Here is a 23,275-nt window from a genome sequence, read left to right as displayed (position 1 = left end):
CTAGGAGCACCTTGTCTCACAGATTGCAGTTTGATATATTTTTATAATAATTTCGTCATTCGTTTGTGCTGTTGCAAATCAGTGGGAGTACTTTTTTGGAAGAATATATCACTGTGAAAGGGCGAGATCGAGGGGAGGAGGATGGAAAGCTTGCGGGAGAGGGAGGGAGGGACAGGGGAGAGGGGAGACTGTAGAGGGGGGAGGGAGGCAAATGGATTTAAATGTGAGCTGCTGACCTGGAAATACCATTAACTGAAGAAAAAGAAAAGCTCAGACAAGCTTTAAAAAGATGTGTTTAAATAAGAAAAAAGGGGAGCATTTTTGATGACTTATGAAGATTTTTTACGACTGTCAAACAATATAAAAATATCATATTCTTACTTCAGAGGGAAGGAGAGAGAAAAAGACTAGATTTTTTCTTTTTAAAGAAACAATTCTTAGTGGGGAAAAGCGCGCATTGGACGTCAATCGCCCCGAAACGAGCTTTTTCTACCAACTGTTTGATTGGTGTGTCACAGGATGGATTTTTAATTGTTGTTTGACGCAGCTTTTATTTTTTAAGAGAGGAGAGACAATCAGATAGTCTGGAGTTGATCTAGGGATTTTTTTTCAGAACTATTAATTAATTGGATATCGCTCTAATTTTTAAAGGGCGTATTTTGCTTTTTCTGTAAGAATGTCAGGCTTTGTCCCACATTTACTTTTCTCCTTTTTTATTCTTTTGGGACCGGTATGGAGTGCATCATACCCCCAGAGGTACAACCTTTATATGGGGCAGCGCCAGACCACACAGCCCCAGCAGCCGAGTGTGTTGAGGGCTTCCAACAGACACAGGTAAGAACAGTCCACATTTGTCGCAGTTACTCTATAGATCCAGCAGCATATTCATAGACAGCATTGTGTTATCAGTCTATCACACTGGACGTTAGCTTTTATTAAAAGACCAGTATAAAAAAAAAAAAAAAAAAAAAAAAAAAAATATATATATATATATATATATATATATATATATATATATATATATATATATATATAATAAATGTAAATCGATCCCTTAAAAAGTACTACAGTACAGTCTGGACTAATACAGGGTCAAGTAACTTTTCGTTTTACTGCTTTAGAACTGCACTTCTGTAAAACATATTTAAAGATACGGTTATTGTGTTCTGTCGTGGTATATCAACTATTAAAATCTTACCAGACTCATAATTTCAGTTTATGTGTATGTGTAATTTTTTTTCTCTTTGATTCCTACCGGTTTTAAGTAGCCAAAGCCAAATTCAAACACAAGCATTGTGAATGTGGAGAGGTGCGGTTGTTAGGTTTGGTAGCATACAAGAAACCCACCATCTTGCTAGAGCCAGGCGGTGGCGGCAGAACGCCTGAGAATTTTTGGTATCTGACCTATGATACTTGGTGTTGGTGTTGGTGGTGTTTGTCGTAGAGTTATGAAAAGGCATACCTAGGTATACTGAACAAAAATATAACCTCAACATGCAACAATTTAAAAGATTTTACTGAGTTACAGTTCACATAAGGAAATCAGTCAATTTAAATAAATTCATTAGGCCTTAATCTATGGATTTCACAGATACCTTCAAAAAAAGGTAGGGGCGTGGATCAGGAAACCAGTCAGTATCTGGTGTGACCACCATTTGCCTCATGCAGTGCAACACATCTCCTTCTCATAGAGTTGATCAGGCTGTTGATTGTGGCCTGTGGAATGTTTCCCACTCCTCTTCAATGACTGTGCGAAGTTGCTGGATATTGGCAGGAACTGGAACACGCTGTCGTACGCGTTGATCCAGAACATCCCAATGAATGGCACGACAATGGGCCTCAGGATCTCGTCACGGTATCTCTGTGCATTCAAATTGCCATCGATAAAATGCAATTGTGTTTGTTGTCCTTAGCTTATGCCTGCCCATACCACAATCCCACCGCCACCATGGGGCACTCTGTTCACAATGTTGACATCAGCAAACTGCTCGCCCACACGGCGCCATACACGCTGTCTGCCATCTGCCCGGTACAGTTGTAACCGGGATTCATCCGTGAAGAGCACACTTCTCCAGTGTGCCAGTGGCCATCGAAGGTGAGCATTTGCCCACTGAAGTCAGTTATGCTGCCGAACTACAGTCATGTCAAGACCCTGCTGAGGATGATGAGCACGCAGGTGAGCTTCACTGATACGGTTTCTGACAGTTTGTGCAGAAATTCAGAGGTCCTGGGCTGGCGTGGCTACACATGGTCTGCGGTTGTGAGGCTGGTTGGACGTACTGCCAAATTCTCTAAAACGACATTGGAGGTGGCTTATGGTAGATTCTCTGGCAACAGCTCTGGTGGACATTCCTGCAGTCAGCATGCCAATTGCACGCTCCCTCAAAACTTGAGACATCGGTGGCATTGTGTTGTGTGACGAAACTGCACATTTTAGAGTAGCCTTTTATTGTCCCCAGCACAAGGTGCACCTGTGTAATGATCATGCTGTTTAATCAACTACTTGATATGCCACACCTGTCAGGTGGATGGATTATCTTAGCAAAGGTGAAATGCTTACTAACAGGGATGTAAACAAATTTGTGCACAAAATTTGAGAGAAATAAGCTTTTTGTGCGTATGGAAAATTTCTGGGATCGTTTATTTCAGCTCATGACGCATGGGACCAACACTTTACATGTTGCGTTTATATTTTTGTTCAGTGTAGATGCCTGTGGGCATAGTACCAGACTGGTGGTCCTTTGGTGAAAAAGTTCACAGTTTGGCCACAAGACTGTATTGATAATTAAAAAACAACTTTTATTACCAATAACAAGAGCAGTGTTTCACAAATGCTCTTCAATGTTGGTACAGTTGTGCAACCCATAATAAAGTAATAACCACTAAAATCGAAAGAAGATTGGTCGCATGGTTTGGTGGCCATATTGATAATTAAAAAACAAGGTTTATGACCAATAACAAGAACAGTGTTTCACAAATGCTCTTCAGTGTTGGTACAGTTGTGCGGCCCATAATAAAGTAATAACCACTAAAATCGAAAGCAGATTGGTCGCATGGTTTGGCGGCCATATTGGAATGAACGTTTAAATTTTATCTTCTAGGACAGGATATGGTCAAAGTTATAATGGAACACGTATAGGAAGTCATATGTGCTCTATGAAAAAATGTCATCACTTGCGACCTTTGACCTCTCCAAAAGGTCCAACTAAAAACTGGCTCCTTGGATCACAGATAGTCATGGTTCATATGGAAAAATGTCATTACACATGACCTTTGACCTCTGCTAAATGTCAAAAATAAACATTTCTGATAAAAAAAGACCTTAAGGAGTGCAGATACGGCAATCATTTATATTGAACACGTATAGGAAGTCATACGTGCTCTATAAAAAATGTAATCACCCATAACCTTTGACCTCTGCTCAGGTTCAAAACCCACAAATTGGCCTATAGCTCCTCAGGGAACGCAGTTAGGTCATTGTTCATATTGAACACGTATAGGAAACCATACATGCTCCATGAAATTGATAGCTCCATTCACTTTCAAATGTTTGTTGTGAGGCATCCCTATATAAAGTAATGGATGGCAACAGATCAATGTTCTTAACTTCACCATTACATTATGCACTATAAAGTAATCACTGAACCAGTAATTTCTTATAACAGTAGCCTTTAATCCATGTCAGCCTTGTTTCATCCATTGCTTTTAAAGTACTGTATCAGCGATTATTTGTGATGATTGAACCATCATTTCTTTGGAAGCCTTTATAGTTGCTAGCAACTGTAGTTTATATTAATTCTTCACTGAGTGGTTTAATAAATACAGTTTGTGTTTTGTTGCAATGATATGTAAAACTGCAAAAAAAGAAAGTCTAGGCCCCAACAATAGTTTTATTGTTTGGTTGTCAAACGCTGTTTTTTCTCTTCTTTTAATGAGGCAAACTTGAAACAATTACAATTCTTGCAAGAGAAACTGAGGCATTGGGCACTAGCTGCAGTTTGATCAAATTTTGTATTTTTTCCTGTTTTTGTTTTAAAGAATGTCATAAGTTCTTTGGTAAGTATGTGTGGCAAAATTCCTTATTGCCAATGGCAATTTCAACTAACTGCCAAGGAGAATAGATAAATAATCCACACATTCTTGGACTGTAGCCTATAGACCCCCTTCATTCATCTATTTGGACATTCTGCAATTATAAATGTGGCCATGTACGTATACATTGTACTCATGTTGCATGAAGATAATTTAGAATGTGAATGAAACGCATTCCATTTACCATATCGATTACTCTGCTAAATGGATGAAACATCCCATAGTTGAATTGTGTATTATAAACTATAATAGTCAGAGTTTGGTTAATTTGGACCCAGTACACATTTTGTTTTTCCTTTCAACTACATTCAAGAACATATCTGGCTATGGTTTCTAACACACAATCCAATTTTACTTTATCACCTTTATTTGATATTCTTTTGGCTATCTAAATTAATTCTAATTATAGTAGATATGTATTAATGTACTGGGATCTCACAAAAAAATCTACACCGAGAATTTCAGTCCTGAGATAGTCGAGCTGCCAGATTTACTTTCAAAGTAAAAAGTCAGCAAAATGAAGGCAAGTTCAGTGCTGGGGTCTTCATGTCAGCACATTCTGCACAGGAAACCACGAGGAAGATTAGAGTCAGCTCATATAATACAGAAACAACAATTTGTTTACAAATGCAGCTTGTTATTTTTCTGAAATAACCTTGGGATGTCAGATACCCTGACAAGCTGCTAGCAGTGTTGGTTGTAGTGGGTTTTGGATTAACGAAAGAGGCCCATTTGCTGTTCCTGATGCAAAGTACTGTTAATTAAAGCCAGCTTTGCTGAAAGACATGCTGTAGCCATAGTTTTTGCATTACTAGCCTAAGTATAATACATTAGTTAGCAAAGGTGACATAGAATTTGCCAATGTTTTTTATTTTTATTTTTTAAATGTTCTTTCATAAGCCAATTCAGGTATTTATGTTAACCTAAACAGGCAACAACCCAAGCTTTAAAATCTTCTTACTAGTAAGGGCAACCTTATCACTGGTTCCATTTTTATTGTGATGCAAATATTTTGGTACTTTACTTCTTGGTATCTATTTACTTCCTTTGCTGAAGGTCGTCAACTACTCATTTAACATTCACAAATATTAAACATGTAACTTATATAAAGACGGTTTGTTTACAGTAAATAAAGGCCTCTAACTCTGAGTTGTTGACTAATTTAACAACAGTTAGACTCATTTTACTCTAAATATACTTATAATTGGACCACTAATACAATATCAGGCAATACTTTAGGAGTACACCTTGCAATAATTTCACCTAATTCACATTTTTCAATTAAGCTGTTCCCCTGCCTAAACTCCAGCTGCAGGGGCTGCAGGGGGTTCAATCCATGAAGTCCAGTCTACTTCGCTCAGCAAAGCTCAGTAATCCTGCCTCGAGGCAGTGGACCGCACTCACATAGCATTCCATCTGTTGGTAGAGGCAGCGCAAGTCATTTTAAAGTAAATTATATTTTATTACAAGTCCTCCAACACGTACTTGTGTTTAAATATATACTAGTGTAAAATGGGATTGTATTCTTGTAGGTCTAGTTAGTTTTCTAATCCAATTTCGGGATGAAACCGAGTTGTATTGCGTGACAGGCAGGCTTTTCCAACTGTATATATTTGTTTTTTAGTTTAGTTTAAAATAAGCATTTTGTATGGTAAGGTGTACTGTGTGCGAAACAGATTTTTGGTGTATTATTTTTGTATTTGAAGGAGAATTGTGTAAGCTGGGGGAATGTAGTAACAAATTAAAACATTTTGCTGCAATTTAACAATGAATTGTATTTTAAGATAATTGTGCGCAAAGCATTGTTTTTTTTTTTGTTTGTTTTTTTTTGCATCATCAGTGCTGATGCTCATGTAAAAATTCTGGTAAAGTACAAAAGTTAACTTAACTTTCTCTGTTGGTTTGCCTTGTAACATAGATTTGGATAGATTTGTAACATAGATTTGGAAGTTGAATAGTAAATCCAAGCAGTCATATAAATACTGCCAGCTATAGCTTGAAACCTAAGTTTGACCTCGGCAAAATTATTGTGTCAACTAAAGTTTTAAACATATGAGAACAATAATCACAGCTTGCTGATGCTCCAGTGCCTGTACTGCCTATACTGTCTCCTGTGTTGGAAAGGGAATGTGTGCTAAGATTAGAGGATCCTTTTTCTCAACCAAAGGTAAAATATCATGAATTGACAAAAATTACATTTCTGGAGGTTATAGTTCTTTTTCAAGCTACTGTATATATTTTTGTAAAAATAAAAAAATTGCACAGTGCCGAATTAAAATGTAATGTCAGGTGGTCAGGTGTTAACCCTTTGCGGTCCATTTATTCAGCACTTGTCAGGCGCGTCAGGTCCAGTTTATTTTCACCTGTTTAAAATGTTTTGTTTTTTTTCCCCAGAGTAAAACAGGTTTAAAAGGCACTGAATCACTAAAGGACACACAATACTGTATCTCCAGCCAAGCCCCACCCCTTGTTCGCTGTATTTTTGACATACCTTTTTATAGACGTGCATACTGATAAATCCTCTCCTTGTACAGGTTTTGTAACAGCGGTTAGCAAACTACACTGCAGACCGAACAACTCATTTGACCACTAGCTTTATTAAACTCCAACCATGGGTAAATCTTCAGACAGTTTCCCTGAAAATTGATCTTTTTTAACTTTCCCTTCACTGACATGGCTATGTGCTGTTGTAATACTAAGCCTCTAGTTTAATTTATGTATTAGTTAGTGTGTGTGTGTGTGTGTGTGTGTGTGTGTGTGTGTGTGTGTGTGTGTGTGTGTGTGTGTGTGTGTGATTTTTTCATTATGAAAGTTTATTTTTTAAAATTTTATTTTTTTATACCATTTGATTTTTTACAACACAAAAGTGATCTATATTTTATTTTTGTAACAATTAGTGTGTGAATCACTTGGAAAACATTGATTTGTGTGTGTTTGAGTTACTATTTCATCAACATAATAAGCTCTGTATTTATTTTTTGTTGTTTTATGAATGAGTGTGGAATTGCCTTGGTGCCCTTGGGTTGGATTTATGTTTTTTCTTTTTGCCTCATAGAACTGCCTTGGAGTTTTTACACGCAACAAAGGCAACATTGCCTTGCCCTTCAGACCTTAACTTCATGCCCTGAGTTAACAAAAGTGCCTCCACGCATCAGCAGTTTAAATACAGTATAGAAATGCTTATCACCCACTCAATGAATGTGTGTTCACTTTATTAAAACACACTTTCACAAAGATAACAAAAAGAAAAAAAAAAAAAAACACCTGCCATGTTGAACCAGGTAAACTGCACAACTTGCTTTTTTTTCAACTGGGGGTCACTGCAGACCAGGGATTATACTTTATACATGCTGCATACACGCATAATCACACAAGATGTGATCAAATTCAGATTCAAAAACAACTTTATTGGCTCTACACGTCATTGCATGTGATACAGTGTTGTATTACATTCAGTCAGTTTGCACCGAAATGGTGCTTATAAGCGGATCTCTTGATTCTTACAAGCAGAATATTTTAGCATGGTTAGTATAGGAATGATTTTGTTCACTATATGCAGTTGATTGTTTTATCAGTATCTTATAAACGGAGTGTTAAGTTGTGTTAGACAAAAAAGTTTTAAATCACTTACATTTACTAAAGTTACTTTCACTTACATTTTTAAGTTCTTCAGCAGACCCGTTTAGACAGAAATGAATAACATTGGATTGCCTACTATAATGGTCTGCAAGCATTATAACTATCTGAAATGTGTTATTGTTATGTCTAAGCGGCAGACCTCCACTGATGCTAAGACTTGTTTTTCAGCCCATGTAAATAGCAGCAAGCTGAAATAGCTTAAATATATACAGTCGTGAAAGTAGCATGATTCATGTTGCTGCAGCAGTACAGTACTTTCATAACAGCGACTGTCAACAACAGATACACCTGAACAAAAATATACAATTTATATATTTATGAAGCTATTCTGTGCCTTTTGCACACTTTTTAAGTACATGATTAATATTAACAAACATAAACAAGTGTTTTCCCCAACGAAATGATCATGACATCATAATTCTGAAGGCTAATGGGGAAGTACTGTACAAAACGTCGAGCAGCGTTTTAAACAAGGCTAAAGATTCTGAAAAAATAAATTTTCAACGACACATTATAAAAAATGCAAACAATATTCATTCAATCTTTTGCACAATAAATTGTTTATGATACTAAAATTGACAACCAGTGTATAAGTAATTACAAATAATTAGCTTATTTAGCTCAACATTTTTAGAATAATTTATGGACATAATGTACCGTAAATGTTTATTATTTAATGAGTGGGAAACAGATTATTAGCAAGTAGACAAGTTTTGATATGAAAGCTGAACTTTTTCACTAAGGTAAAATCAGGCTTATGTGATTTTGAAATGCCACTTGCTATATTTACTACAACCAAGTTAAAAAAAAAAAAAAAGATTATGGTGGGAATTGAGTTTGAACTCGTTCATGGACCCGCGGCAAGATTAACTTATTTATTTAATTATTATTTATTGACTTTATTTTTAATAACAGTCTGATACTCTCTCTTCCTTACCTTTTTTCTAAGAGTTTTTGGTATTAAAAAACCTTCAAATCTCTTGACCACTGTTCCAGCCATTACCCTAATAAAAAAATAAAAAGCTCTGTAAATGTCAATGATATTCTTTGAGCGCTGGATGCAGAAACAGCTATCTCTTTGTTTATGTCAGTGTTATCACTGTAGTTCATGGGGCTATGAGATACGCCCTTTTTTCCGGCTTCATTCGGCTCCCATCGGTCTCACTCAGCCATTGTAAGGTTTTCTCAGCTTTTTCCAGAGAAAAATTACTAGAGACCTGTGCTTTACATATTTTTGATGATGTTAGACTGGAAAGGGAAAACTGGACCACCAAGGGTTAATAATACAAAGCTTTCTGTAGTTTTTTTTAACTGTTTGCCTTTGTAGGTCTGCAGTGTTCTCCCCCAGCATTAACGGACATTCCAGTTGTCACCCTTTCATTACACAAATGGCAGGCATTTTAAAGTTCTACCATTCTTTGGTTTTCTGTTTTTTTTATCAGGAGTAACAACAAATGAAAGCAGTGTAATTTCAAACCACTAAAACAAAAAACTAAGCTGTGGTTATTTCCACCAAAATTTAAAGTTTTCAATTTTCGAATTGTAAATGAATAAAACAGACCATATTTTCATTTTTTCAATTTCAGAAAACATTCTAAAAGTGATCATTGATTAGCGTTACACAGACCCATTGTCTGCTTTTCCATGACAATTGGGCCCCTTGACATACATGTGTCTGCTAAAATGGGTCTATATAAATATCTTCCCCACCCGAGCATGATATGGGGTGTCTTGTTTTACACTACAGGACATTCAGGCTATTGTGAGGTAGGAGACAGTGGGGCTTTACGCATGTGGTATCACATCTGCCCTGATGCCATCTTGAGTTCTCTGGCATCCTACAGCAGGACTGTTCCTGTGGGAAGACATAAAAGAGCAACAACAGCAAGCCTTGGGGCAGGATGAAAGCAATGGCGCCATCTGAGCTGTGAGGGGAAAGGGAGTGTGTCTGAGAAAGACCCTGATTTAGAATATAAGGGAATAGATTAGCTATTACTGAGGAGCCTGGAATTTCCCTTCTAGAACAACAAAAAAAAACACTTGGATACCAGTATTGAGTGAAACATATTACCCTAAGGAAATCGTAGCAGATCTATCAGCAGACCACAGTAATAAAAGTCATGACAACACAGTACATTTAGAAAAAATATTGCAGCCTAGATTAATTAATACCCTGGTGGTGACATGGCACATACCATTGAGAGACCATTAGCATGTCAAAATAAGAAAATGTGACAGTTGTACCAATGATCTTTTGTAGTTGCAATTGGTACATAACTTTGTATTGCCATACTTGAGGAAATAGATTGTAGACAACTAGAATTCAGGGATATCAAAAAGAAAAATGGGTGGTAGCAAACAGTGTGTGGATGAAAAGATTGGAATGCAGAAAGACAAGCAGACAGAGAAACAGACTGACATATACAGTATAACTTGATATTCTGGTATAGATTAGAGAGTGTATTTGTGAACAGGATGAATCATGTAATATAAATATTTAGTTGCTTCCATGGTATCTTGCAGTAAGAGTCACATCAATTTTCCATAATGACTGTGTGAGTGGAGAGGATTTTGTTTTATGAATACAGAGAAAATGATAGGGGCCTTCTGGTATACAAACAATTTTAAATCAGCTAACTCTCATCAAATGCAATCAGTATGTGATATTGCTGAAGCAGGTCAACTTATAGGTTGTGTTGCTCCTGTAACTTGCTGTGTGTAAAAAAAAAAAAAAAAAAAAAAAAAAAAAAAAAATCTTTGTAGCTACTAAATTTTAGTTGGTACACAAAAAACGGTAACTGGTACCAATCATTTTGGAATATACAAGAAATAGACTGCAATGCCAATTACTCTTGATAAACACAAGCAATATTATTAGCAGACCACAGTTTTACCATCTGTGGCAATAAAAAGAATATGGTGCAACTATTGCACAGTGGTACTAAAACACTTGGTACTGAATTACAAGTGTTTATTGCATTATACTATTGTGGTTTCATTGATACTGTTACTGTAAGCCAATAGAAAAGTAACCACTGTTGTCCCATTCTACTAATGGTTAATACCAGTGTGACTGTTCTAGTGTTATTGAATTGGCATTGTTGTGTCACATCTTCTTTCTCTTCTTCTTCTTAGATTATTTGATAAAGGAACAGACAAGCTGCTTTATATAACTGTCCAATGTTTTAGTTGCAGGTTGAATCCTATCATATTCATTGTGCTAGATTAGGATGTGCTGTATCTGAGAATTTAAGAACATCCAATTCATCTTATCAAGGCTTTTTAGGTTAATCATAGCAGGTAGCATGTGATAGTGAAACAAACCCATGATTTACTACATTAAAATATTAATTTGATTCTTTTTCCAGCACCTTTTATGTTGTTGTGGTTCTTTTAAAGAACACTTAAAGCATTTGTAGATGAACTGAGCAATCATATAATGTAGATTTTTACATGCATGTCTTAGGAGAAGGGTAGGGGCTGTGTTAAATACAAGACATGCTTTTATAACAGCGTAAGCCATAATTAAATTTCAGAGCAGAATAAGAGATGGTTTCTAACAGAGTTCCTAGCAGCTTGCAATGCGTTGATTGAAGACTTTTACTTTTTTTTTCTTAGTGACAAGCACTAGCTGTAGAATGACTTATACGATTAGCTTTTTAATAAGTTATGTTATTGTCACGAAGACGGCTGTAGTGGGGACATCAGACCAGAAACAGGAACCAGGAAATAAACAACCAGGAGTTTGGTGGAGCTGAGCGATTGGTTTCGCTCAGCATTTAATAATGAACAGACAGAAAATAAAAGGTTGTAAAGACAAACAAAACACAGGACACGGTACTTTCGCCAAAATAAAGAGACAAACAAAACAGATTACACAGACAAACACGGTGAGCTGATATTTTAACTATTACTATGATTACACCGTGTAACAATTTTTTTTTTTTTTTTTTTGGTTCCTGGTTAGTAAGTGTTATTTCCTAATTGCTTATGCCTCAAAAGTATAGAAAATGGCTATTATTCCCCACAGACTTGGCTTTTGTGACCAGGACAGTGATATTTTGAAATTTACCTATTTTCCAGAATATTCCAGATAGATTCAGTGCTGAGTAAACTTGGAGTAACTTCTAGAACTTTCTAGAAATATAAATAGTAGTATAAATACAGGGGCCTTAAGCCCACCAGTTCAGTTTAGTTCCAGCTGCCTAAGTGGATACATATCTGCATTTTTCTGAGATGGCATCAAGAGGCTGCAAGCATCCGGCAGACACATTTTGCTATGTCTGCGGCCAATTTATCAAGACAAGAGCGAAAAAGTACTCCGTGGAAGCATCTGCTAAGATGTGTGAGGCCTAAAAGGCATATTTTGGCATGTCGGGGATCAAGACAAACTCTGGGCACCTCATTTCACCTGCGAGCACTGCAAAAAAACTCTGGAAGGTAAGATGGACAATTGTTGCTCGGAATTTTATGTTATAAAATTTGTTAAAATTTTTAAATTGTAAAAGTTTTTAATTTTAAAATGTTTTACAATTTTCAATGTTATTGAAAAAATATATCATATATGAAAAATGTTGCGAGAATCTCTTACACATTAGTCATGGGTGAAATAAATGTGTTTTTATAGGATGGTACAGAGGGGAAAAGTTCGCTATCCCAAGAATTTGGCGGGAACCCACTGACCACTCAAGCAACTGCTACTTCTGCATGGTGGACCCTTCCAAACGTCGGACTGGCAAGAATGCACCTGCTATCACGCATCCGGACCTTCCTTCATCCATCGCCCCGGTGCCACACTGCCATGAGCTCCCCGTACCCACTCCTCCGGAGAGAGAGCAGCTGTCTTTAGAAGAGAGCAGCAAGTCAGAGAGCGAGGAAGACGTTGTAGATCCAGTTTCAGAGGTGGAAATGAGGAGAGAAATCCATACAACCCCAACCAAAAAGACCTCAACGACTTGATTACTCACCAAGTCCAATGCCGAGCTTTTGACGTCTAGGCTCAAACAGTGGAACTTGTTGGATGAAAGTGTGCAAGTCGCAGATCAGAGGAAGCATCACCAACCTTTTTCCAGCTTCTTCACCCGTCAAGATGGGCTCTGCTTCTGCCACAATGTGACCAGTCTGTTCGAGGCAATCGGAATCGCCTGTAACCAGAATGAGTGTCGCCTCCTCATTGACAGCTCATCCAGGAGCCTCGAAGCTGTGCTGCTCCATAATGATAACAAGTACCCGTCTCTTCCCCTGGCTCACTCGGTGCACCTCAAAGGGAGGGAGGTCATAGGAGACTTCAAAATGGTGGCATTCCTGATGGGTCTCCAGTGCGGTTTTACCAAGTTTCCCTGCTATCTTTGCCTTTGGGACAGCAGGGACACCAAGGCGCACTACCACAGGCGGGACTGGCCACAGCGGACCGAGTTATCTGTGGGGAGGAACAACGTCAAGTGGGAGCCACTGGTGGACCCCCGGAAGGTGCTGATACCACCACTGCACATCAAATTGGGCCTTATGAAACAATTTGTCAGAGCTCTAGATAAGGAGTCGGCAGCCTTCAAGTACCTTCAAGACTTCGTCCCTAAGCTGTCTGAGGCAAAGGTCAAAGCCGGTGTCTTCGTCGGACCACAGATAAAGAAGATCCTGGAGTGCAATGAATTCCCCAAGAAGCTCACTAGTAAGGAGAAAGCAACTTGGAACAGCTTTGTCGCAGTGGTTCGGGGGCTTCCTGGGCAATCACAAGGCCAACAACTATGTGGAGCTGGTTGAGACTCTGGTGAAGAACTACGGCACAATGGGCTGTAGGATGTCCCTCAAAGTCCATATCCTTGATGCTCATCTTGATAAATTCAAGGAGAACATGGGAGCGTACTCGGAGGAGCAAGGCGAGCGCTTCCACCAGGATATACTGGACTTCGAACGCCGCTACCAAGGACAGTATAACAAGAACATGATGGGAGACTACATTTGGGGGCTGATTCGTGAATGTGATTTACAGTATAATCGTAAATCTCGAAAAACTACTCGATTCTAAATCTTTTGTAGTCATTTTTGTATTACTTTAGTATAAATACATGTTCATTTGGATTCATATGTTGTTTTTTTCTGACTTTATGTGAACGAAAAGACACAAATTCGCCCGTTTTCTCATTGGAAATAGGTAAATTTCAAAATATAACTGTCCTGGTCACAAAAGCAAAGTTTGTGGGGAATAATAGCCATTTTCTATACTTTTGAGGCATAAGCAATTAGGAAATAACATTTACTACCCAGGAACAAAAATTGTGTTACATAGTGTTATTACCTCTGTCTCCAATCCCGTTCTCCACTCTCCACTCTCCAAACACACAAGCCTGAGTGAGTGAAAACAATCTGCTTTTATGCAGCTCTACCGAGACTCGATTGCTAATCAATCATTCAGTTGGAGTCGTAATACAACTGCACGTGAATTAATAAAGTGCAATTTCCCGTGCTCGCATATTATTACATTTTACCTGCACGTGAAGTGCTATGCAATACTGGTGCCGAAATACAAATATACATTTTAAACAACTCGTGATCCACAGACCCATTTATATCCCGTGTACCAATGACTATACACCAACATTAACACACAACACGCAACATGTAACACTGAAATACACACAGGGGCAGGCAACATTACCACAATTATAAAGGACTATTGTGTTTTAATAAACTCAAAAAATAGCAACTCCGCTCTACAGGTCCAAGACTGGACTATAACCTCTATCTAGAAAATAACTAGCTCTGTGTTCCCATAGTCCCCTTTTACGGTTGTGACAGAGTTAGCATTATAAACATATGTTGGGTCTCAGTACCAATTCTGCAGTAGTTGGGAAGATACTAACTACTTAAAATAGTCCCACAATAAGAATTTCTTTACCTGTCCCTGAAAATATATTGTGAATGCTCTTAAGATGAGGATGGATTGCACACATCGAGATAAAGATTTGATCAAGTCCAGGACTGACTAATCCAAGAATCAATCCTAGATTTATTTCTGTTGCGCATATCAAGCTTGGTCGTGGATCCAAGAATCCGAGATTGGATCTAGGATTCACTTAATTTACTCCAAAAAAAAAAAAAAACTAAACTTTGATCAAATGTAATATTTGATATATACAAAAACATTATTGAAAATACAAAGACACACAACCTAACATTGGCACTGAAGGAATCTGGCTGGGCACAGGCTACCACAGAATTCAGTTCCTACAGTGGCGTAAACCGTCTGGAAATAAAGCAAATAAAATTATTGTATAAAAATTTGAAGGCTAAAGCAAAAAAGTAGTATTTGGGCAGTTTTTTGAAAAACCACAAAGCAAGTGATTTCCATAATTTCTAATTGTTCTATTGAAAGATATAGATTAAAGTAAAGATGCAGCTAATAAAACAACAAATGATTGCATAACATTCATAAAATTAAAAATAACATACAACAACTAATTTCATACTATGACAAAAGTATTTGGGCACCCTTCGCAGGATGCTTAGGGTTATTGTCCATTATCCTGCTGGAATACAAACTCCTGTCCAGTAAGCCTTCTAGCACTGGGTTACAAATGAGAGTGCAAAAGTTCTTGATGTTTTGCAGCACTCATTGATCCTTCTACACTGTAAAGGTCGTCAGTGCCTGAGGAAGAAAAACAAGCCCATACCATCACACAACCTCCACCATGTTTAATACTGGTCATGATGAACATTTCTTTCACCCTTTCAGGACCAGGCATTTTTCAGTGGGATGCTACCCCACAACCAGACGTTTTTTGGCTGTAGTTGACCCTTTACCTATAAAAATTCACTAAAATGTATTTACTACAGCAGCATCTTGAAAACGGTGCCCTTTTTTTCAGAACACTCCAGGGAACTTTATAAAGTACTTCAGAAGCCATTTAAACTTTTCACTTTTTTTCATATATATGCAGCGTTCTCCCCAGGAATTCTGTACAGCCGAGCAGCATAATATTATAGCCGGGAGCACTTTTAACGAAAAAATTAACTTGCCTTTTTATGTCATAGATTTTCTTTTTCATGACTGTTTTTTTATGGTAAATGACTGTGCTTATTTAGGCACTCTACAATTTGAATGGGGAAAGATAACGCAGGTTTATTGGAGTTCGCAAAAACAAAAACGGTAATCTTTACACTTCCTTTTTCAAGGTATTTTGTTAATGCACGTCTATTTTTGGTTTTCGCTGTTGTACGTTTTTTGAATGCAACTGTTCATTTTAACCTTTTTTTTTACACAACAGTACTCGCACACGTTTGGTCACCATCATAACTGTTGCATGAAACCAAAGTGTAATAATCCAGCACTGCTGCTCTTAAGCATTTGTACGTTAGCTGACAATGTTCATATCCCATCACAACTTCTTAAAGGTGTACAGCCTCTATATATGAACCCCCAATATCTCTCACAAGCACCTGGGCACATATTGTTACGATATCACAAGAAAATGAATATGCTTTTTTATATATATATTTTTTTTTTTTAGTATTTTTAAAGTTTTAGCCTCTCGAAGTGCTTAACACAGAAAACCCAGCCCTTCAACTATGATTAAATGTTGTGTCAAGACGTAACACAGCTGTCATGTGGTTTCAAGATTTTTTTTTTCACGCAGCAACGGTCTGCTAGAAGCGAAATCAATCCTTATCTTTAAAAGCATAGTAGTATCTGCAAGACAGGCTGATGTTGTTTTTTCAGCCAGGCGTCGACAGCCTATTTGCTGAAAAGGCCTGGGGAGAAATATGATTTTTATATATATATATATATATATATATATATATATATATATATATATATATATATATATATAAAACTCTAGCGGTATTGGTAACAAAGAGTCTCTGATACAGCAATTGCCCTTTTTAATCAGGATGGTACCTGATGCAAGTTTATTTACAGAAACCATCAACCATCACTATAGGGCTTGACCAGTCACTGGAGGACTCCTCTATTACCCCTGTGGCCAACATTTAATCCACCTGTTTTTATGGCCGAGTGGCATTCGATAATGGCGCATACACGCTTTTCACCGGGCTGGGCTATTGTGTTGTGGCAGGCCAAATGTGTCTTACCTGGGATTCCTGAAACTCCTGTCAGTTTTTGTGCACAAAATGTTTATGTGCAGGTGTTAGTGTCTGTGCAACCTTAACCTCGGGGGCTGTGGGGGAGATCTCAGGGTGTGACATGGGCAGCACCTCCCTTTCTCTCCAGTGTTTCAGTAAATTTAGATGACAAATTTGTATCTCTGGGCAGCAGCCTGGCTGTCTGACCTTGTAGTTTACCTCTTTTTTTCCGTGTTTTCCGTGTTTTCCATGTTTCCGAGTTTCTATGATTGGTACGGGAATTAAGGGACTTCTAAAGGCCAGTTGGTGGTCAATTGACACTCTGGGCACTCCCCACAGTGTTTGCTCACAGCAGTGTGTACCCCAGGCCAATAAAATCTCCTCAACAGCTGGTCACTGGTTTTCTTTTCCCACAGGTGTCCCCCTGAAATGTGTCCGTGTGCCAAATTTAACACAGTAACCCAATATTTAGCAGGTACTAGCAGTTGTTCTACCTGGTGTACTCTGAGCTTATCAAGTCGGTATAACAATCTCTGTTTCATTGTCAAAATAAGGATACCCAAGTTTAACTTGTTCATTTTTGATGTTATTACCATTTATCACCTTTACATTTTCTCTTGCATTCTGCAATGTGAGATCTTGTGTTTTTGCTGTTCCAAAATGAATGGAGTAGCCTCCACATCAACTAACTCTAGGGGATCTATTTCTATTCAGTTCAGGTCATCGTGTTCTTGTGCTTCACTAGTACTAGGTTCCTCTTCTGTCACCTCAACTGCTTCATTTTCATTCTCAGTATCAACATCGGTCTCACCTATACACACTGGTGTAGGTGGGGCCGATGACATACCCTCCTTCTTTACCATAGGGAAGGAGGTCACTTCCTTCTTGTCTTTTGTGTTCTTTGGGTGCCAAATTTTCTGATTTGGTCCCAACTTGAAAAAGTTAGGTTAAAGTACCTCCCAAATATTACATCATACGGCAGCTTAGCTACAACCTGCAGATTCATACTGCAACTTTCCTTTTTTCGTCTCTAAGGAGATTAGTGCCGAAGGGTATGAACGGGTGTCGCCATGTACACACGTAATACTTAAAGCTTGGACTTTATCCAATTTTGAGATGGGCACTAATTCAGCTGCCACTAAAGTTAACATACTTACTGAATCAAGCAGCGCTGTTACCTCCTTCCCTTCTACTTTTACCGTGCAAACATAGGGGTGATTCATTTTAGAGTCCCACGTAGCATTGACAACAACAGGGCATGCGTAGTATGATCAGTTTCTTTTTCCCCCACATTACAGTCCATCGTTTCCTCTGTATCGTAACAGTACGCTGCAATATGACCTGGCTTATGGCATTTATAAAAGATTATTGAGAGGAACATTAGTTCTTCATACAAGATAGAAAAACTTGTTTGAAACTACCGTGAGTCTCTATACAGCTCCAAGAGTTTTGCTGTTTTCACCATGTTGGAGCGGCAAAACTAAATCACTTAGAATTACCATCTGTACCAGTACCAAAAGAATGAATCTTTCTTACATTAAATGTGAAAAAAAACATACATACCTCTTATAAACAATGAGATGTAAGTCGTCAAACTAAGGTAAAATTCTTCTTCGTCGTTTTCTTCTGTTTCTCACTTTTTAGTTTAAGAGTGTGTAGCGGCTTTTCAAACGGCACAAAATTTATATTAAACAATTTATTTATGTTTTAAAACAGCACGTATCACACCAAAAACTAAATAATAATTTTAAAAAATTACCGTTATTTGAACTTGCAACATGACAGTCTTGAAGAGCTAGGGTGACCAGACGTTCCGATAAAAGAGCACAGCATCACACGGAGGCGGGTTGGATGTGAAGCATCACGCAGCTGGGATACAACATTGTCATTATTATTAGTATGACTGTGAATTGAAGCTTGCACGAGTATTCGAAGCTCAAATGTAAAAATTAATTTCAGCATGCGCTGCAAGGAGTTCTACAATTATTTCATCTGCAAAAAGGATGTGTTGTGTGCATGGCCAAATCATCGAGTTAGGATTAGGATTATAATTAGGATTTCACTGACATTTCACAGACTTGTTTAAACATTAAATACACCTAGATAATATTTCATAGCACTGTAAAAGCCTAAAAATAGTGGTACTTACTGCCTAACTAAAACATAGTGCTGCCATTTGTTAAAAGGCAAGCATGCACCATCTCCCAACAGTTGCGTTATCTGTCTGGTGTGGATTTGCCCATACATTGAGACTGCATGCTGCATCCACTGAATTGGTTGGAAGTGTAAGGCAAAGCCTTGCCAATTTATACAGATGTGGAAATCAATTAGAAACAGTCCAAAACACGGTTACCGGAAAGTATCTGCCTACTTCAATAAAGTCCATATATACGGCACATTCGTTGTCATGTTATTTGTTCCATCCAGGAATTTATTTTATCAGTACCAAGTCAAAACAAGAAAATTTGCCTGTTTGGGTCTAAAATTTTAACTGCATTTAAAAAGTAAACAGCAGGTTGTTCGAACCGAGGTAGTTGTGCTTGATTGTACCTGTAGTGCTGATTTAACTTGGGTACAACCCTCCCCAGTTTGTTTTCTGAAAGCTGATATTTGTGTTACGTTCTGTTTAGCAGCCTCTGTAGTAGCCTTTTGTTTAATGTGTGATTCTGAAGTTAGAGTGATCAATCGTATTTTCTTTGTCACATTAGAAGATGTGCAATACAATGACCTCCTTCTGCATGTACAGTTTCTTTGGGAAATGTCTTGACACAATCCTCAGCCGAAATATACAATTTTTGGTATTTTAAGTCTATTTTTAAAACTATATTTTAGCAACAGAAATCAAAACAATGCAGCACTGCCTTTGTTCCACCTGCTACGCGCAGTACAGCAGGTCACAGAAAATCCAGTACAGACGCACTGATAGGCTGATTAAAACATTGTTGTCATCTGAACAGTAAACAAGAAAGTTAACCGCTTTGGAGTATTTAAAAAAAAAAAATATGGTATTTGTATATATTTGTTTTTGTGTAAATGCAATGCACACAGGAAGGAGAAGGAATAAAAAAAAAGCCTCTCTACAGAAGAAAGATATGTAGTTTCCATCGCTTGCTTTGTGCAGTAGTTCAGTTACAAGGTTTCTTTCCTCCACGCACCAACTGAAAGTGTCCCAGTTTTTCACACTTGCTATCTGGTCACCCTATGGAGAGCACACAGCCTTAGCCCGCTGCGCCACTGCACTCTTGTTGAAATGTGTTAATTTTGTAAACTTAGAAACATGCCTGACCAGCTTTCGTTGAAAACCTCAAGGTTCTGCTCGATTTTGGAAATGCTCTGTTCCCTGTTTGAAAATATCTAGTTTCCTGTTTGGTAGATACCATAGAATGGAATTGTGCAAAAGAGTGGCATGTAGCTTCCTTGTCTAGATCTCTGATCTCTGATAAATTGTAGTTCCTTGTTTAATTAAAAATAAAGGAATCATTTATTAGGAAGAAATAAGTACATGAATTAAAAAATGCATAGAGGAATAAATATATTTAGAAATAAATGTAGCACTTAATGTTTATATTATAAATGTATAAATAAATTAATAAATAGCAAGCCAGAAAAAAATATGTCATATTAATTGATTTGGCTGATGCTTTTATCCAGAGCAATTGACATTTGTATACCTGTATACAAAAAGAATGTTTCATGTAATAAATAAATAAATAAATAAATAGTTATACAACGAGACATTAGTGCTTCTTCACTTGTAGCATATGTGTAGTAGTGGCTAGAGCGCTGTGCTCTTGACTGGAAGGTTGCGTGCTCCATCCCAGGTGGGGGATACACTTACCTAGATTGGTCCAGTAAAAAAAAAAAAAAACAACTGTATGCAAAAAACATAATGTCACAATGGTAAATTGGCCTGGATAAGGGTGTCTGCTAAGAAATGAAAGAATCATTTTTAGGCCTGGTTGGTATAGGAGGGAGACTTCCTGTCAATACCAGATCCTTTTCTTTGGAGTTTTACTCAGTGGTGTAGTCGAGGGTATATGCAGGTAAACAGTGTTTACCCACTTTGAATTTGGGCAATATATTGTTTACCCACTTCTCATATAAGGGATACAGAGTTTACTCACTTCTACTGTCCTGTGATGTGCAAATCCTGTGTTAAAGACAATATATTTTAACGATGAGTGTCTGTTATGTTCAGAGAATGTGAGTGTCTCACCTGAAAGACGGAGGACAAGGAGGTTAAGTGACTTGCTCGGGATCACATAATGAGTCAGGGGCTGAGCTGGGATTTGAACCAGGTACCTCCTGGTTGTAAGCCTGTTTCTTTAACCATATTTGTTTTTCAGACTAAAACAGGTTTAAAGGGCACTGAATCGCAAAGGCACACTCAGTACTGTATCTCCAGCCAAGCCCCACTACTTGTTCGCTGTTTTTTTCACATACCTCTTTATAGACGTGCATAATGATTAATCCTCTCCTGCTCACTCATTTTGTCACCAAACTCCTCAATAATGTGATCCAAGTCATTATTTTATTACTATAACATCTGAAAAAGCTCTGCAAATGTCTGTGATATTCTTTAAGCGCTGGATGCAGCTACCTCTTTTGTTATGTCCGTGTTATCTCTGTAGTGCATGGGGCTATGAGATACACCCTTTTTTTCAGTTTCATTCGGCTCCTATCAGTATCATTCGGCCATTAAAAGGTTTTCTGTGCTTTTTCAGGAGAAAAAAACAATTAGAGGGCTGTGCTTTATGTTTTAATGATGATGTCGGACAGGGATGATGACGGACTGAAAGGGAAAATTTTAATGTCGGACCTGGTCCAACATAGGACCGGAAAGCGTTAAGAGTGCATAAAATATAAACCGTGTTCACAGTGCTGTATGGTGCATAACCGTAGAACTGTATAAGAACAATAACCATGGACAGATGGACACACACATGACGTTCCTCACATTTTTATATGGCACAAATGCAGCTCCACAATTGGGAATATATATATATATATATATATATATATATATATATATATATATATATATATATATATATATATATATATATATATATATAACAAAAAAGGTCATTTGTGCACTACAATGCTTGATATTAACGAGGTGCTGACCAGTATATGGTAATTACATATAGTGAAAGTGGAGTCTCTACGGCAATGCAAAAGTTCAAATTTCTTTCAGCCAAACTTTCAGTTAGATAGCTTAACAAAAGAGTTTCCTTAGAGACACTCATGATCGCACTCTCATTATTTTGCTTCAAAAGGATAAATTGTATAACTCCTGCTCATTTATTTTCTTCAAAAAAATCTCTTTATTTGTTTAAAACATGACTAGAAAAACAAACAGCGCATTTCAACATTACTGTGTCTTCATCAGGTTCACATTAATTGTGACTTGAAAGTAGGCATTACATTTATACCAATTATATTAATTACTTACATATTATGTCTGTGCCAATTAAATAATTAATTTAATCAATAAACATTGACTAATCATTGCCTGTAAAACAATTTAAATCTAAAACATCAATCAACAATTTAAATATTAACAAATTAATTGCACTTGAACAGTCAAACAACAAGTTATCTCTAATCATTTAAGTAATTACAGATTCTACAAATAGGCAAGCAAACAATTCCTATGTCTATTTTAATTTCATGAAACAATTAAATAACTCTTATAAAAAATGTGTGTAATATTAACAGGCTATTTATGCTAAACTTCGAAGAGATAACTTGTCATTTGTATAGCCCATTAAAATCATGTATAGCCTACAACCATCAATATGAACTGAATAATGCCAATAGCAAAAGGTTACCAAATACATTAATAATTCACATTATCAGAAATCGTACACACCAGATCTTCATAGATGCATTAATCAATTACAAATAAATAACAATTATACCTTAAACACTCCTATACTTAAACATCATCAGCTATATTTACTTAATATTTAACCCAATTCAATTCTTAATTAATAATGACAGAGTATACAGTATCTATTATCGATAAGGACTGAGATCCAGGGTTTCATTTAACCCATGTGGTTCCATTGTTTTCAAAGTGAAAATCCAAAAAGACTCTCTTCTCAAAAGGTGTTTGATTATATTACCTCCTCTTTCAGGGAGTGTTACTTTTTCAGTCGCTATGTATTTTAAGCTTGATGCAGAGCCATGATTCAATTTTTTATAATGTCTTGCTATAGCATAATCCATGTTGTTGTTTCGAATTGCAGCTTTATGTTCACCAATGCGTATTTTCAAATTCCTTTTTGTTTGTCCTTGTAACAAAGTGCCCGCCCCTGTGTATATTATCTGTTATGTGTTGCGTGTGGTGTGTTTAAATGTTGGTGTATAGACATTGGTACACGGGATATAAACGGGTCTGTGTAACACGAGTGTTTAAAAATGTATATGTGTATTTAGGCACGAGGATTGCACAGCA

At 37.2% G+C, this 23,275-nt stretch overlaps 1 protein-coding gene across 1 annotated transcript in view; it reads left to right on the top strand.

The window, feature by feature from the left end:
- Nucleotides 1-204: 204 nt before the first annotated feature.
- LOC121316010 (EMILIN-1-like) overlaps nucleotides 205-23,275 on the top strand; it is a 76,792-nt gene continuing 53,721 nt past the window's right edge. Inside the window, exon 1 of the mRNA XM_041250687.1 lies at nucleotides 205-834. Coding sequence (XP_041106621.1) covers nucleotides 677-834 — 158 coding nt within the window. The 5' untranslated portion in view covers nucleotides 205-676. The remainder of the gene's footprint in view (nucleotides 835-23,275) is intronic.

Source organism: Polyodon spathula, chromosome 5 (genome assembly GCF_017654505.1).
Source record: "Polyodon spathula isolate WHYD16114869_AA chromosome 5, ASM1765450v1, whole genome shotgun sequence".
Taxonomy (NCBI): Eukaryota; Metazoa; Chordata; class Actinopteri; order Acipenseriformes; family Polyodontidae; genus Polyodon; species Polyodon spathula.
This window is presented reverse-complemented; position numbering and strand designations above follow the sequence as displayed.